The sequence below is a fragment of the Phocoena phocoena genome, chromosome 2, assembly GCF_963924675.1.
Source record: "Phocoena phocoena chromosome 2, mPhoPho1.1, whole genome shotgun sequence".
In the NCBI taxonomy this organism is placed as follows: Eukaryota; Metazoa; Chordata; class Mammalia; order Artiodactyla; family Phocoenidae; genus Phocoena; species Phocoena phocoena.
The window spans coordinates 125,675,512-125,693,533 of NC_089220.1; the positions used below are offsets into that span (position 1 = coordinate 125,675,512).

General features: G+C 40.4%; 1 protein-coding gene across 1 annotated transcript in view; it reads left to right on the plus strand.

Annotated features, from left to right (window-relative positions):
- CERS3 (ceramide synthase 3) overlaps window positions 1–18,022 on the plus strand; it is a 99,025-nt gene that overhangs the window by 43,715 nt on the left and 37,288 nt on the right. The window contains exon 9 of the mRNA XM_065871756.1: window positions 14,940–15,093. Coding sequence (XP_065727828.1) covers window positions 14,940–15,093 — 154 coding nt within the window. The remainder of the gene's footprint in view (window positions 1–14,939; window positions 15,094–18,022) is intronic.

The window sequence follows — 18,022 nt, forward strand, 5'->3', positions numbered from 1 at the left end:
TGGTTGACTACTGATTCAGCATCGAAGGATCTTCGCCTCGGACCTTCCCATGATGTCTCAAAATCAACAGGCCAGCTAACTCTGCCTCATAGACAGTCGAACATCGGGTTGGGGTTGAGTAGAGTGTTACTTCCCCACATACCCTCAACTTTAAAATCCTAGATTTAAGTGACTTCCCTGGTGGCACAGAGGTTAAGAATCCACCTGCCAGTGCAAGGGTCACAGGGTCGACCCCTAGTCTGGGAAGACCCCCACATACCACGGAGCAACTAAGCCCGTGTGCCCCAACTACTGAGCCTGCACTCTAGAGCCCACAAGCCACAACTACTGAGCCTGTGTGCCACGACAACTAAAGCCCACGTAGCTAGAGCCCGTGCTCCACAACAAGATAAGCCAACACAATGAGAAGTCCGCGCACCACAACAAAGAGTAAACCCACTCACCGCAACTAGATAGCCCATGCACAGCAACGAAGACCCAATGCAGCCAAAAATAAATAAATGAATAAAAATTAAAAAGAAAAAGAAAGGAGAGGCTTCCCTGGTGGCGCAGTGGTTGAGAGTCCGCCTGCCGATGCAGGGGACACGGGTTCGTGCCCCGGTTCAGGAAGATCCCACATGCCGCAGAGCGGCTGGGCCCGTGAGCCATGGCCGCTGAGCCTGCGCGTCTGGAGCCTGTGCTCCACAATGGGAGAGGCCACAACAGTGAGAGGCCTGCGTACCGCAAAAAAAAAAAAAAGAAAGGAGAATGATCAAACCAGAAGAAATAAAGATATTATTAAAAAAAAATTCCTAGATTTAAGAACTCATTCTCTTGCCAGCATTTCTGGATTTCAAGGAGAATTAGTTACATGCATTTGGCATTTTCTTGATCTTGATACTTTGCTGAATTCACCAGCCTACTGCAGAGGGCAACCAATACCACTGTTTGCTATCTTCAGGAGGTTGGGCTGTGAATAAACCAGTATTAACAGACTTGACTGAAAAAATTTTTTGTGGGTAAAAATTCTTCTGTACTGACATTGACTGCTCTTCATTGTTTGGAAGCTTAAGGAGAACCTCACCAAGCTATTGGAAGTTTGGGAGATGGGTTTTTCATGGTTTTTGAAAGCATTAGTTGCAGTGTATTACTCTGACTTAAATAGCCATCCTATCAGCTTGAACATGTTACACAACCAAGTGGTGGTACCAAAGAGGAAAAGTCAGTTCCTTGTTGTTAGTCTGGCTCCCACCATCTGTCTAAAACTTGTAACTCTGCAGACTCACTTTTCAAGGATATTTTATTAGTCCAGATTTGTTGGGAATTTACCATGGACCAAACAAAGTGCAGACAGGCCCATTTCAAGATTCAGACATTTTAGAGGTTCTGTGGGAGGTGGTTCGCCATCTAGTTGCTCTGTTCTTCTCAACTGCTTTTGTTGTACATTTTGTGGTGAGGTGAAGGGTTGAGTGGGGAGAAAGGTGACTGGGGTGGTGCCATCTGAAAGTCATCTGAAACCTTGAGAAAAAGAACAGGAGGGTTTTTTTGGTTTTTTTTGGCAGTACGCGGGCCTCGCACAGGCTCCGGATGCGCAGGCTCAGTGGCCATGGCTCACGGGCCTATCCTCTCCGTGGCATGTGGGATCTCCCCGGACCGGGGCACGAACCTGTGTCCCCTGTATTGGCAGGTGGACTCTCAACCACTGCGCCACCAGGGAAGCCCAGAACAGGAGTTTTACATCATGTGTGTCTTTCCCTTTCTTCTCCTTTCCTTTTATTCCCCCAGCCTCAAGCAGATTTGCTTTCCCCTCATGAGTTTCCTTTTGTGTCCGTACAACTGTGTCCCCAATTCTCCTTTCTTTCTGCTCTTTTCAGGGATGTAATTTAGCTAGTTTTCAGTCAGTGTCAGCAAGAGTTAATTACCTTGATTTTCTAAACAGTGTTACTGTCAACATTAGGTAGACATTCCAGTTGGCACTGGCCAAACTGCTTTAATCTAATTGCCTGGTTACCCCCATTTATTTGCATTTTTCTTCAAAAACATTTAAATCTCAGGCTTACGTTATTCACATTGTATTCCCAACTATTGTATTAAAATAATGACTTCTATATTTGTGAATTATTGGACGTATCTATCTACTTGAATATTATACAAATACCACCCGAGATCATTCGGTTAGAAAGACCCTCCGAAGGTCAGATAAACGGTTCCCCTGACTCCTGACAATTTTCCTCCATAAATAAAAAGAGTAGATAATAATTTAGTCCAGGCTGATTGATCTGAAGGGAAGGAGCACTGTTTCAACTGAAGTTTCCAAGTGGCAGTGCTGGCTCATTGCTTTGTTTCTGGAACTCACCACTGCTAGATGTTGTGAGGAGCTCACGGATGAGTGAGACGCAGCTCCTAGCCTGCAGCAGTTCATGATGGCAGTAGAAGAAATCTTTGTATCCACCACCTTTTCCATGTATTTGAAGGCTGTTAATACTGACCCATATTTTTTGGCTATTCCAAAAAGAAAAAAATAAAACATTTCCTGCAAATCAAAACTACAATGAGGTATCACTTCACACTAGTCAGAATGGCCATCATTTAAAAGTCTACAGAAGTCTACAAATAATAATTGCTAGAGAGGGTGTGGAGAAAAAGGAACCCTCCTACACTGTCAGTGGGAATGTAAGTCAGTGAAGTCACTAAGGAGAACAATATGGAGGCTCCTTAAGAAACTAAAAAATAGAGTTACCATGTGATCCCACTACAATCCCACTCTTGAGTATATATCTTGGAAAAGATGAAAACTCTAATTCAAAAAGTTACATGCACCCCAGTGTTTATTGCAGCACTATTTACAATAGCCATGACATGGAAGCAACCTAATTGTCCATTGACAAATTAATGGATAAAGAAGATATGGTACATATATACAATGGAATATTACTCAGCTGTGACAAAGAATGAAATAATGCCATTTGCAGCAATATGTATGGACCTAGAGATTATCATACTAAGTGAAGTACAATAAGACAGAGAAAGACAAATAATCATATGATGTCACTTATATGTGGAATCTAACAAAATGATGCAAAGGAATTTATTTACAAAACAGAAATAGACTCACAAACATAGAAAACAAAGTATGGTTACCAAAGGGGAAACAGGGGGAGGGATAAATTAGGGCTTTGGGATTAATAGGTACACACTACTATATATAAAATAGATAAACGACAAGGACCTACAAAGGAATTATATTCAATATCTTATAATAACCTATAATGGAAAAGAATCTGAAAAAGAATAGATACATATATGTATAACTGAATCACTGCTGTACACTTGAAACTAACACAACATTGTAAATTAAATAGACTTCAATTTTAAAAATGGTTAAGAAAATAAAAAATAAAACATTTCCAATAGTGAATAATACTAAAATAAATAGCTTCCTTATCTCCAAGGGTACATATGCTAGTGGTAACTTTATTTTCCCCACCAGTGGTTCACAGGACTTTGGGCTTCATCTTTTGATGATCCAGGTCTCACTGGTATAGAAAAATGGTACCCTGAGAAGCCTCATACGAAAGAGAATTTTGTGGGCAATGAGGCCATATAAACCCTTGAAATGGCTATCAGAGAGAGGACAGTTTTAAGAAAAGACGAGACACAACAAAGCTGAAAGCATACAGCAGTGCTCTTAGCTGATGTCCATCAGAGAGAGACAAGAGTGAGGACACGATGGTCCTTTCTTTCCTCCTAAGGCCTGGGGCCTCTGTTCTGAATGGTGAGTCAGGGGCAGAGCAGGGGTCTGATGGTGCCAGGGTCAGCTTCCTCGCCCTCCTGGGATGGCACAGTGCCCTTCCCACAGTCATCAGAGGAGAGGAGGGCCTGCACCGTGCCAGAGAGGCTCTGTTGAAGTATCTCAGAACTGGACTTTCCAGTCACAGAGCTTATAGAGGAGAGGGCAAATGACACTGCAGGTGTTTGCTCTGCATCTCATTCAACAAGGAGCCCTCAGGGGAGCTCCTTCCCATACCCCATAGGCTTGGCACTTCTGTTGCTGCTTGTAAACTTATGAAGGACAGCGACAACAGTCCATAGAATTTTTTTTTTTTTTTTTTTTTTTTCCGGTACGCGGGCCTCTCACCGTTGTGGCCTCTCCCGCCGCAGAGCACAGGCTCCGGACGCGCAGGCTCAGCGGCCATGGCTCACGGGCCCAGCCGCTCTGCGGCATGTGGGATCTTCCCGGACCAGGGCACGAACCCGTGTCCCCTGCATCGGCAATTGGACTCTCAACCACTGCGCCACCAGGGAAGCCCCAGTCCATAGAATTTTAAATTCATAATTTAGTCCAACCCCTTTATTCATATATGTGTTTGGAAATAATTTTAAGGTTACAGGATAATTTCAAGTATATCACAGAGAACTCTTACATATTGCCTTTACCCAGATTTACCAGTTAACGTTTCCCCCATTTGCTTTGTCATTTTTTCCTCTCTCTCTGTTTCTCTTTCTCTCTCAACACACACACACACACACACGTGCTCACACATGTGGGTGTGTGTGTATATATATATACATATATATATGTATACATATTTTTTCTGAACCAGTTGAAAGTTGAAACCATCACGTCCTTTTAATCCTAAATAGTTCAGTGTGTATTTCCTAAGGACAAGGACATTTTTCTACAGAATCACAGTATAGTTATCAATTTCAGGAAAGGTAGCAATCTACCATCCATGTTTCAGTTTTGTCAGTTGATCCGATAGTGCCTTTCATTGCTTTTTTCCCTCACTATTGGATTTGGCCCAGGATCACATTCTGCATTCAGTTGTCACCTGCCGGGAATAGTCCTTACCCCTTCTTGCCTTTCGTGTCATAGATATTGTTGAAGCGTTGCAACCCTGTTTGTTTTTCACGTGAGAAGTTAAGATAGTTCCAGGATCGCACAGCTAGTTATGAAAGAATCAAGATTAGAAACAGAACATTTGAAACACAAAAGAGATATGTTTCCAGTTAAGTTACTAAATTTGATAATTAAGAGCAGGCATCATTGCCTTACCTAAGTATTATTAAGTTTTCTTCAACTACTTGGTCACTTCGAAATATAAGCCATCTCTAGAATGTTAGGTGAGCAATTATGCACCTGTAGAACCAGTATTTGTTATCCTGAAAAGGCTTAATGCTCACACCTACAATTAGCAAGAAAAAAAGACCTTTAACTTTCATTAGAAAAATTACTTTTGGTGGCTGCCTTATCCAGCCCAGCAAAACCAACTACTATTTATACCAACAATGTGATTTTTTTCAAACCATGTAAACTTTGGTGATTGAGTAAAGAGTAAAAATGGGGGAAAAAACCCAAAACAGGAAAAAGGCCAAGCTTTGCAATCCACAGGCACCATGGTAGTGCATCCATTTGTACAGGTTAAAGGCCAGCGTACAGAGCAGAATTGAGGAGTATTTTCTGTGAAAAGGGAGATTCCACAGGACCCACAAGGTAAATGTGCAAGTGTTTGTGGGTTCACTCGTGTGTCTGCACACTTGATACACAAAATTGAGAAAGGCAGATTTGTTTTTTTTCCTTCCCATTCTCCTTTTGGCAAAGGACCAGAAGAAATCAAGGCTGAGATTGGACCATCTTTTAGTGAGGGCAGTGAGACCCATAGAAAGAGGCCCTGAAAATGCAACTGAAGCCCCGTAACTGCTGTCCTCCCTTCTGAACTCCTCTTCACTTCTTGGGCCTCCTGTCCCCTCTGTCCTCCCACAGCACAGGGTCCCCACTCCTCCTTAGCCGGCTCCTCCCCTCCAAAGTGGCCTCCTCCTTCTCCCTGATATGCAGAAAATCCAGCTATTTCAGCGGCACCCTCCCTGGGTGTTGCCCTCCCTGTATTATTAACGAAGCCCTCTGCAGTAGGAAAGGGGGTGGTGGTGGAAAGCCATCTCGTCATAATGATGGTAATAGTAATGTTATAACTACCATTTCTGAGTGCTTACTATATGCTAAGCTCTTCCCATTTGTCAACTCATTTAATTCTCATAACAACCTGACAAGGTGAGACCTGTTTTATTACAGAAGAAACTGAAGCCCAGAGAAGCTACGTAACTTGCTGCAGACCCTAGGGAAGCCATGATCCAAATCTAGCGGGCTCCAGCGCCCATGCCATTGACCTCTCCTCTCTGCAGTGGCTTGGCTGTCTCTGAAGGCATTTGTGTTTAATGGCAGTCTCTTCTGTTTCTAGGACTCTGCAGTTTGCAAAGCTGGCTGTGTGTTTCTCTGGAGCCGCTCATTCGGAGATGTGGGGTTAGTTCTACCCAAGGAATGGGAGGTTGTGCAGGTTACCAGGCAAGAAAATAGCAGCCTTAGCCCTGGAGCCCAGCTCTGATGATTCTAGACCAGGTGTATCACTCTTCTTTCTAAAACTGGCGAAGCTTCCCAAAGCTCTTACAACGAAGGCCACACCCTTGACCTTGACTTTCAAGTCCAACAGGAGATGGCTGCATTCACCAATCCAGCTTTATCTTCACCCCACCCCCACCCCCTGCCACTCCTCTCCCTGAAGCCACACTGGTCTTCTTTTAGCCCTTGAATTTTTCATGATGCCTCCACCTGAGAGTTTTGTAGATGTCCTTTCCTCCGACTGGAATCCTCTTTTCTGTGTCTTCCCTTCAACTAGAGGGAAGAGGGAAATCTCCATTCAGTCAGAACCCTGCAATATGCTCCCTGTCCTTTTCTTTCTTTGCATGGACCACAGTGAGTTTAATTATATGTTTAAGTAATTATTCACATTCTCTGATAGAATGCATGAAGGAGATAGTTTTTAGTAGATTCCTTTGTTAGTTTTGACACTGACAAATTCCCAGTAGGAGACCTTGTATGGGACCAGGCCCTGGAACAGGTGATAGGGGGATACAGAGATGAAGGCATCATGGCTGCTGCCTTTGGAAAGCTTGCTAGCTAATGAGGAGTCAACTAATATAAGAGCTTTTACTGCAAGGCAGGGTGAATCAGCCAAATGCTCTAAAGAAGCTGGTATCAGGGGAGCCCAGACAAAAGTTATAAATTCAGAGGTGATCAGAATAGTACAGAGATTTTTGTATGGAGAGGGCCATGCTTTGATAGGTGAAAAGAATTTCAATTGAAAAGGGGAAAGGCATTATAGGCTAAGTGAGTCCAGAATAAGGCACACAATTGCTTAAGGACCCAGCAAATCAGAATAGCAAATTGGCTTTATATATATTATTTCCTTTAATCCCTGTGGATGCAGGCACCAAAATGTAAGCCCTACTAGTTCAGGAATTTCAGTCTGTTTTATTCATTGCTGTATTTCTGGCTCCCACAAAGTTCCTCGTAGCACTTTGGTGCTTAATAAATATTTATTGAATGCATAAGGTAGGTACTCATTGTTTCCATTTTACAATTGAGAATATGCACAAATAAGTGACTCAAGATTACATAGAGCCAAGATTTTAAGAAAATATGGAAAAATATATTTTAAAATGTTGGGGGTGAGAAAAACCTTTTAAAGCCTAATATGGAGGAAACAATTGTTTCATATAAAGGAAACAATTGATAACTTTTGTTACAAAAATGTTTTAAAAATTGATTTGTCAAGAAAAATTATAAACAAAGTTGTAAGAATCAAAACCATGTGATGTTATTTAACATGATTAAAAAGTAATGTTATAATCCGTAACATATAAAGAGTACTTAGGAGTCAACAGAAAAAGTAAATACCCCAAAAGAAAAATGGGCAAATAGATACCATGAAGAAGCAGTTCACAAAAGCACAGATCACAATAATTTTAAAAACTCATATATATATCTTCACAAGAAATAAAAATGTAAATATATAAATAGTGTGATATTATTTTACATAGCAGCTGACAAAGTACAATGTTGGTCAAGATCCAAGGAAGCAGATACTCTCATACACTGGGTGCAAGACTATGAATTGGCACAGTCTTGCTGGAAAGCATCTAGCAATACACTCCAAAATGTAAATTGAGTATACTCTTTGATTCAGGATTTTAACAATTCTAAGGAAATATCAAACAATTTTATCAAAATGTCTTTACAAGTAATATTCTGACAGTGTTCTTTATTTTTTTTCACTGTTGTCAATTTAATTAATACTTTTGACTACACAATCTCCAAAAGAGTAGTTCTCAATTTAACCAAAGCACTTTCCATGATGCCAAAAATTAACGTTTGGTTGCCATCACTCTTGCAACAAAAGTACTTGGACAGCTGCCAAATGCAGAGCACTCAGGTGGGTACCTCAGGATTACACAGATGCAGTCAAGAGCTCAAAGAAGCCTTCAGGAAAACTTGTTAATTCTTTGATTTTCCTCAGCAACTTCTCCCCTCTTATTTTCTTTAGCAAATATCCAGAACCACCAGTAGTCTCTGTAAATATACTATTCAACTATTCAACTCCTCACCCTCAGCAAGGGTTGCCTTTAATCAAGCAATTGGCTGGAGTGGAATTCTAACCCAATGCTTTCAGCACCATCTTGACTCCCTTTTTTTTTTTTTAGTTTATCTTTGGCTGCGTTGGGCCCTCATTGCTATGTACGGGCTTCCTCTAGTTGTGGCAAGTGGGGGCTACTCTTCGTTGTGGTGCGTGGACTTCTCATTGCGGTGGCTTCTCTTGTTGCAGAGCATGGGCTCTAGGCGTGCGGCTTCGGTAGTTGTAGCACACAGGCTCAGTAGTTGTGGCTCATGGGCTCTAGAGCACAGGCTCAGTAGTTGTGGCACACGGACTTAGCTGCTTCGCAGCATGTGGGATCTTCTTGGACCAGGGCTCGAACCTGTGACCCCTGCATTGGCAGGTGGATTCTTAACCACTGCGCCACCAGAGAAGTCCCCTATATTATTTTAAGTAGTGTCAATCCCTACTCTGTGTCAATCTACTAGGTTAACACTACCACCTCCCAAAGTCCTTCAATCCATTAGGTCCTTTCAAAGTCCTGCTAGTGTTAGAGGGTCTCCTGCAGAGGTGGGGGCTGGCTGTGGCTCACCGTGGGGTCAAGGACACTGGCAGCAGAAGCTCTGGGAAGCATTCCCCGGTGTGAGCTCTCCCAGAGTCCACCATCAGCCCCACCAAAGAGCCAGGCAGGCTCCAGTGCTGGGTTGCCTCAGGCCAAACAATCAACAGGGAGGGAACCCAGCCCCACCCATCAGCAGACAAGTGGATTCAGTGTTCTTTATAATACAGCGAAAATTTGGAAACAACTTAAATGTCTATCAATTAGGGATTAGCTAAATAAGTTATAAGATCTATAAGTGGATTTCTACGCAGCTATTACATAGGATGGTATATAGTATGGGTTGGCAAACTGGCTCACGGGCCAAATCCAGTTCACTGACTGTTTTTGTTAATAAAGTTTTACTGGCACACAGCCACACTCATTTACTGATATATTGTCTATAGCCAGTTTCACACTACAATGGTCACTTGAACCTTTGCAACTGAAACCAAATGCCCCAGGGGCCTGAAATATTTACTGTCTGTCCCTATACAAAAATGTTTGCTGACCCCTGTTTTATAAATATGTTCATTGTCATGGAAAGCTCTCTGTAACATATTATTGAGTGATAAAAGCAGGATAAAAAATCACAACCATAGTGTGATCCCTGTTATATGAAATCATGTGGTAATAGGGAAGGGGGAGCAACACCTTAAATAATATATTTTTAGGAAAGATGTCTTAAATTATGTTCACCAGACATAATATATACTGGGTTACCTGTGAGTTGTGAGATTTTAATTTAGTTTTTACTTAACCTCTTTATATTTTTCTGTAATTCCTAAGTTTCTAAAAAAATTTACATAAGTAAAACAGATAAATGGCTATTATTTTTGTTATATTGAGTTCAGAGTTCATATTATTTCTTTTAAAAAAATTAATTAACTAATTTATTTATTTTGGGCTGCATTGGGTCTTTGTTGCTGCATGCAGTCTTTCTCTAGTTGTGACAAGCGGAGGCAACTCTTCATTGCAGTGCGCGGGCTTCTCATTGTGGAGGCTTCTCTTGTGGAGCACGGGCTCTAGGCACGCCGGCTTCAGTAGTTGTGGCACACAAGCTCAGTAGTTGTGGCTTGTAGGCTCTAGAGCCCAGGCCCAGCAGTTGTAGCGCACAGGTTTAGCTGCTCCGCGACCTGTGGGATCTTCCTGGACCAGGGCTTGAACCCGTGTCACCTGCATTGGCAGGTGGATTCTTAACCACTGTGGCACCAGGAAAGTCCCATATTATTGCTTTTTGAATAAAGGTCTTAAACTAATAACTCACAAAGAAAGGAAATAGAGCTACTAAGCAGACTGTCAAAGGGAACTGTCAAAGGTTGCAAAAATTGCAAGTTGAAATTGTTTTGGAGGGAGGATGGGGCAGCCTGCAGGGGCAGCAGCTCCTGCCTTCTCTGCAGCTCGGTAGCCAGGGGTGGAAGGAAGCCTCAGGTGAAACCCCAAGTCAGACCCCACACTGCATCCCACTGTCTCATCTCTCCCCCCTCGTTTTTCTTTTACCATTTGGTTTGTGGTTCTATCTGTTCGTGATTTTTTTTTTTTCCTTCTTTTCTTCTGAGCTGTGTGGCTGGCAGGGTCTTGGTGCTGTGGCCAGGTGTCAGGCCTGAGCCTCCAAGGTGGGAGAGCCTAGTCCAGGACATGGGACCACCAGAGACCTCCTGGCCCCATGTAATATCAATCAGCGAGAGCTCTCCGAGAGATCTCCATCTCGACACTAAGACCCAGCTCCACCCAATGGCCAGCAAGCTTCAGGGCTGGATGCCCCATGCCAAACAACTAGCAAGACAGGAACACAACCCCACCCGATAGCAGAGAGGTTGCCTAAAGTCATACTAAGTTCACAGACACCCCAAAACACACTGCCAGACGTGGCCCTGCCCACCAGAAGAACAAGATCCAGCCCCACTCACGAGAACACAGGCACAAGTCCCCTCCACTAAGAAGCCTACACAAGCCACTGAACCAACCTCACCCACTGGGGGAAGACACCAAAAACAACAGGAACTGTTAACCTGCAGCCTGTGAAAAGGAGACCCCAAACACAGTAAGTTAAACAAAATGAGAAGACACAGAAATATGCAGCAGCTTAAGGAGCAAGAAACCCACCAGACCAAACAAATGAAGAGGAAATAGACAGTCTACCTGAAAAAGAATTCAGAATAATGATAGTAAAGATGATACAAAATCTTGGAAATAGAATGGAGAAAATACAAGAAACATTTAAAAAGGACCTAGAAGAGCTAAAGAGCAAACAGATAATGATGAACAAAACAATAAATGAAATTAAAAATTCTCTAGAAGGAATCAATAGCAGAATAACTGAAGCAGAAGAATGGATAAGTGACCTGGAAGATAAAATAGTGGAAATAACTGCTGCAGAGCAGAGTAAAGAAAAAAGAATGAAAAGAATTAAGGACAGTCTCAGATACCTCTGGGACAACATTAAACATACCAACATTTGAATTATAGGGGTCCCAGAATAAGAAGAGAAAAAGAAAGGGTCTGAGAAAATATTTGAAGAGATTATAGTTGAAAACTTCCCTAACATGGGAAAGGAAATAGTCAAGTGCAGGAAGCACAGAGAGCCCCATACAGGATGAATGCAAGGAGAAACATACCAAGACACATACTAATCAAACTATCAAAAATTAAATACAAAGAAAACATATTAAAAGCAGCAAGGGAAAAGCAAAAAATAACATATAAGGGAATCCCCATAAGGTTAACAGCTGATCTTTCAGCAGAAACTCTGCAAGCCAGAAGGGAGTGGCAGGACATTTTTAAAGTGTTGAAAGGGAAAAACCTACAACCAAGATTACTCAGCAAGGACCTAAATGTAAGACCAGACACTATAAAACTCTTAGAGGAAAACATAGGCAGAACACTCTATGACATAATTCACAGGAAGATCTTTTTTGACCCACCTCCTAGAGAAATGGAAATAAAAACAAAAGTAAACAAATGGGACCTAATGAAACTTAAAATCTTTTGCACAACAAAGGAAACCATAAATAAGACAAAAGGCAACCCTCAGAATGGGAGAAAATATTTGCAAATGAAGCAACTGACAAAAGGTTAATCTCCAAAATTTACAAGCAGCTCATGCAGCTCAATATTAAAAAACAAACAACCCAATCCAAAAATAGAATACCTAAACAGACATTTCTCCAAAGAAGATATAAGATGGCAAAAAGCACATGAAAGGATGCCCAGCCTCACTAATTAGTAGAGAAATGCAAATCAAACCTACAGTGAGGTATCACTTCACACCAGTCAGAATGGCCATTATCAAAAAATCTACAAACAATAAATGCTGGAGAGGATGTAGAGAAAAGGGAACCCTCTTGCACTGTTGGTAGGAATGTAAACTGATACAGCCACTATGGAGAACAGTATGGAGGTTCCTTAAGAAACTAAAAATAGAACTACCATATGACTTAGCAATCCCACTACTGGGCGTATACCCTGAGAAAACCATAATTCAAAAAGAGACCTGTAACACAATGTTCATTGCAGCACTGTTTGCAATACCCAGGACATGGAAGCAACCTAAGTGTCCATCAACAGATGAATGGATAAAGAAGATGTGGCACATATATACAAGAAATGAAATTGAGTTATTTGTAGGGAGGTGGATGGACTTACAGTCTGTCATACAGAGTGAAGTAAGTCAGAAAGAGAAAAACAAATACTGTAAGCTAACACATATATATAGAATCTAAAAAAAAATGGTTCTGATGAGCCTAGGGGCAGGATAGGAATAAAGACGCAAATGTAGAGAATAGACTTGAGGACACAGGGAGGGGGAAGGGTAAGCTGGGATGAAGTGAGAGAGTAGCACTGACATATATATACTACCAAGCGTAAAGTGGATAGCTAGTGAGAAGCAGCTGCATAGCACAGGGAGGTCAGCTCAGTGCTTTGTGACCACCTAGAGGGGTGGGATAGGGAGGGTGGGAGGGAGGCTCAAGAGGGAGGGGATATGGGGATATATGTATACATATAGCTGATTCACGTTGTTATACATCAGAAACTAACACAATATTGTAAAGCAATTATACTCCAATAAAGATGTTAAAAGAATTGTTTTATTTTTTAAATTAGCAAAGTTTAAACCCACTTAATACTGGTTAGGGGGGTTCAATAAAACTCTTCTTTCATAAATTGCTGGTCACCTTCTAAATTGTTATAATTTTGGAAAATAATCTGGTAAAGTCTTAATAGCTTTTAATATAACCTTGAACTTCTATACTTTTAATGTATGCCTTGGAATAGTATTCTCACCTTTAGGAATATACACATCTAAAGAAATAAACTTTGATTTGGGAAAGACAATATACACCAAGTTTTTCAGGTAAAATGTTTTTGATTTAAAGTTAAATGGAATTGAACATAAGATCCCACGTGTGCTACTTTTACTACAGTGGCAAAGTCTCTACAGGACAATAGCAAGTGCTGCTCAAGATGAGCAGCAACTGGAGCTCTTGGACATTGCTGGTAGGGATGCAAAACAGCCACTCTGGGAAACAGCTTTTCAGTTTCTTATAAAGTTAAACATATAGTTTCAGTGTGATACCCAGCAATCCCAACCCTATGTATTTACCCCTGAGAAATGAAAACTTATGTGCACACAAAAACCTGTACATAAATATTTATAGAAGTTCTGTCCATAATTGTCAAAAACTGGAAATAATACAAATGTTCTGTAATGGGTACATCCACACAACGGAATGCAACTCAGTAATAAAAAAAAAAGGAGCGTGCTGTTGATACCCACAACTTGCATGAATCTCAAAGGCTCTATGCTGAGTGAAAGAAGGCAATCTCAAAAGCTGACACACTGTATGATTCCATTTGTATGGCTTTCTTGACAAGACGAAATTAAAGGGATGGAGAATAGGTAAGGGGTTGCCGAGTGTTAGGCCTGGGGATGTGACTACAAAGGGACAGCACTGGTGTTTGGGGGATGATGGAACTGCTCTGTCTCCATATTGTGGTGGTAGTTACACAAATCTATGCACATATTATAATTCATAGAACTGCACACCCCAAAATAGTCAATTTTACTATATGTTAATTTAAAAATAAAATTTAAATAAATATATGTAGGAAAAAATAGAAGATAACACACAAAAATTACAGTATTATTTGTTTAAAATCATGATTTTATGGGCAACTTTCTTATTTTTCCAATTTTATATGAATAAATTATTTTTATAATTCGAATAATATACTTACAAACAAACCTATCCAGGAACTCTAAAATCCTAGCAGTGTATGCAGTTTGGGAAGACAACAGATAGCCTTCATACTGCAATTGTATCTGAAGACAGTGTGCATTCTGGTCATTGAGGGCAGTTCAAATTGTGTCCAGGAGTCTGTTTATGAAATTAATAAAGTATGCAATTCACTTTAGAAAGTGGAAGTAGAAGTAATAACAGAACTTTTGCTTCCTTAAAAAGTCTCTTTTATCCACAAAATTTACTCTTGTAGAATTCCTCACTCACTTTTTTTTTTCCCTCATTCACTTTTGATGCCAAATAAATGAGATTGTGTCAAAAGGCAATAATAACCCCATATATACATTCATTATCTCGTGTTATCCAATCCTGAGAAGGTGAGTGGGGTTAGTGTACACTCATCTCTTTGCAGAGAGGAAACCGAGGTAGAGAAACATTGGAGTGTAGGCAGCATGGCAATAAAAATTCCATTTGCTTTAACTTTTCTCCCAGGAGGTAGACTGTATTTTTTTGTGGCTTGCCAATAATGATATATAAGGTAATATTATCATATTGTTTTCTCTTGAGACTTTCCTGGACATCATTAGGAATGAAATAAGTGTTGTATGCCTTGAGAGATAAAGTATTTGTTTTCTCACTGAAAATTCACAAGTACTTTGACTGTAATGAAATACTCTCATCTGTTTGGTTTTTCAGGATTTTGTATTTCACGCTGATTCTGCCTCTGCAGTACCTTGAGCCTTTCTTTTCATGCATCTTCCTCAACCTACAGCTCATGGTCCTGCAAATTCTTAATCTTTACTGGGGTTACTTCATCCTGAAGATGCTCAAAAGATGTATATTCACAAAGGTAAGGGCTGTTCAAGTCTCATTGCTCTTAACAAATAGATTTCATTGCCAGATTGAAGGTGAGGCTCAGCTGGTGGAACATTCTACTTAATTTATAGTTAACCAGAATTTTTTTTTCTTGATTTGATCCGTCTTGATAAAAATTTCTCCAAACTGTAGATTTTTCATTAAGTAGATTTCTAAGGTGTTCTTAAGAAATTGCTTTTATTAGAGGACAAGGGTCTTTTTTAAAAATTTCTGTCCAAAAATTGAATGCTGCTTCTTAAAGAATGTCCTAATAAGTCTAAATTTGCTCCAGTTTGGGGCAAGCTTTATGGTGTTGGTTGGGTACTGTTTCAGATCCTTGGTTTGTTTACCTTTGCTGAACATCCAATTTGCACATAATGCTCTCCCCCTGAGCTTTCTCTTCCTCTCTGAAACTTTGTCCATCATTTGCCTATACTTTTTTCTGAAAACATCTTCTTCCCTAAGAAATTAATAATACATTTTAGACAAAAGAAGGGGCTTTTCCGTTTATTTTGTTTTGAATTCTAGTTTTTAATTTCAGAACAGGGGAGGAGAGGGCTTCAGAAATGAGTAAGACATAATCACTGCCTTTGGGGAAACAGCCCAGCATATAGTCGGGGAATATTCACCTATTAGCAACTTACATATATTGTACAGAATGTCCGGTGCTGAAGAGAGGTCCCAGAAACTTGCTGAGAAAGACAAAAGAGAAATTAGGGGACCAGGGAAAGTTTCACTGAATAGATGGAATTTGACTGGAGTCTTTAAGGCATGTTAAAAAAAAAAAATCAAATCACAGCTCCTTCCTTGCCTGGAAATCATATATCCAAGGGAATTTTAATTAAGAATCTTTCAAGGTAAAAAGTTACAGCTGGCTCAGTTTTGGGTGTTACTTAATCCATGTATAACACAGCATTGTATCGTGACCAGAGTGAGTGACTCATATGTAACAGGTATGCTGGTAATTTACCAGATAAGCTCATTTTTTGATCAACTCTCTGATTAATTCATTTTCCTACTTTAGCAATTGTGTCTCAAAGATCATTGAAGAGCTGACAAATGAAGTGGATGTGGCCATAATTGACCTCTAGATCTTCTAAATCTAGACAGAGGTATAGGAAATTGGGCTACATCTGCATTAATCTCAAGCCAAATCCTGAAAGTTATTTTACTTTTTTAAACTAAATTACTGACTTGAGCTTGTTTTCCTGAGAGTAGATTCTTTCCTTTAAAGCTGGAGTGCCCAAAAAAAAAGAAAAAAAATTTCATTGAATGGTTCTAGTTTATTAATGTTCTAAATAGTTTTTCTATGATCTCTGCAAAAGTTATTTTATCCCTAAGTGACAGATACAGTTCAAGTAACTGAGATAAATTTAAGAATTTGAGCAGTTAGACAATTTGCACATCCAGGGGTTGGACAGAAGGCAGGTCACTGAACTGAGCCTGCCTGACCTTTGGGTCCAGCCTTTCTGGAGCTCCTGTCCCTAGGCAGAAATGGTTCCCTTATTAACTGGTGAGTGACAGTAATTACAGGCTTGGAAGGGATCCAGGCAGAACAAAACTTGGAAACCAGAAAATACCCTTGTTTGGTTTCATCATGATTTTCATATTTCTGATCTCTAATGGGTTGTACGAAGCCTGATAAAAACCCAGTGGGTTGGGGAGCTGTGGACAGGAATTCCTGATTTCTCATGCTGTACTTTGGAAAAGCTGTTTCCAATTGCAATTTGACAGCAGCAGTGGAGGCCCCCGCAGCCCTAATCCTTGCAGTCCGCATGACTTCAGCTGGCTTGCATGTGCACTCTGTTTTCCACAGCAGTGGCAAATCTGGCTGTGAAATCAGCTTCTTCCTCCAAAGCCATAAAGCCGACTTTTAAAGAATGCTGTTTGAAGGCATAGTTGCATTGTAAAGGGGAGGAGAGGGACAGAGGCAGGAGTTGAAATTTTTAGAGGAACAACTAACAAGTCAGTTTTCAATTCTATTTAATAAATATTTAGCATTTCATACACACCACAATTGTTACCAAGGTGACTAATTCTTGATATTTAAAAAATGGAATTGCAGAGGTTTGTAGGCCTCCAAAAAAAATTTTTTTTAATCCTATAACAGCAATTGAGAATTTGTCTTTTCAAGTTCTTTATATCTGGCAGGGCCCTAATAAGTAATTTTGAATATGTAAATGAATAAATAATTTGGATGGCAAGTTACAAAATAATTTATTAATCTGTTTATGGTCTCTATGAATTTGCATGGTAGACTGAAAAGACAAAAGTGATTATTCTTAAAAACAGTGATTTTTTGAAGTATTCACATCTTATTTTCCCTAAACAATAATATCGTTGCATGCATATGATGAGTGAGGACCTTCTACGATTTCTACCTTAAAATAACAATATCACTGTAATTTCAGGCCACTAACATATACACACCATAGTTAGCAGTCATCTTGCTGTTTGAGAACAAGTGTTGGCACTGAAACCTAACTGGTTCCTATAAAGTGGATGATTTTGTGATGAACTACCAGCCTACACATCACATCCGGAAGTATGACGGGCTGACATATTCAACCTGTCATTCTCTTCGCAAACATGAGAAGTGCTTTCAGAGGAAATTAGAAGAAGCATAGCATGCTTTTGTTTAATGTTACTTAAGAGAACTTGATCATCCTTAAGCTTTTATTTTCTTCTTTCTAAATATCATACTGAGTGCTGGCCAGCTTGAGCATGTTTCTGTGACATCTTAGGCTGGTTCATTGCCAAGACGTGGAGGTGGAGCTGTAGCCTGCAGCCCTTACACCCAGGCTGGAGAAGCCAGCCCCTTGGCCACTGGCCCCAGCCATCTGCTCTCTACAGGCAGTGTCTCTTAAGTTCACAGAATGACATTTACACATGCTGAACTGTTTCAGTTAAAGAAAGGAACCCTC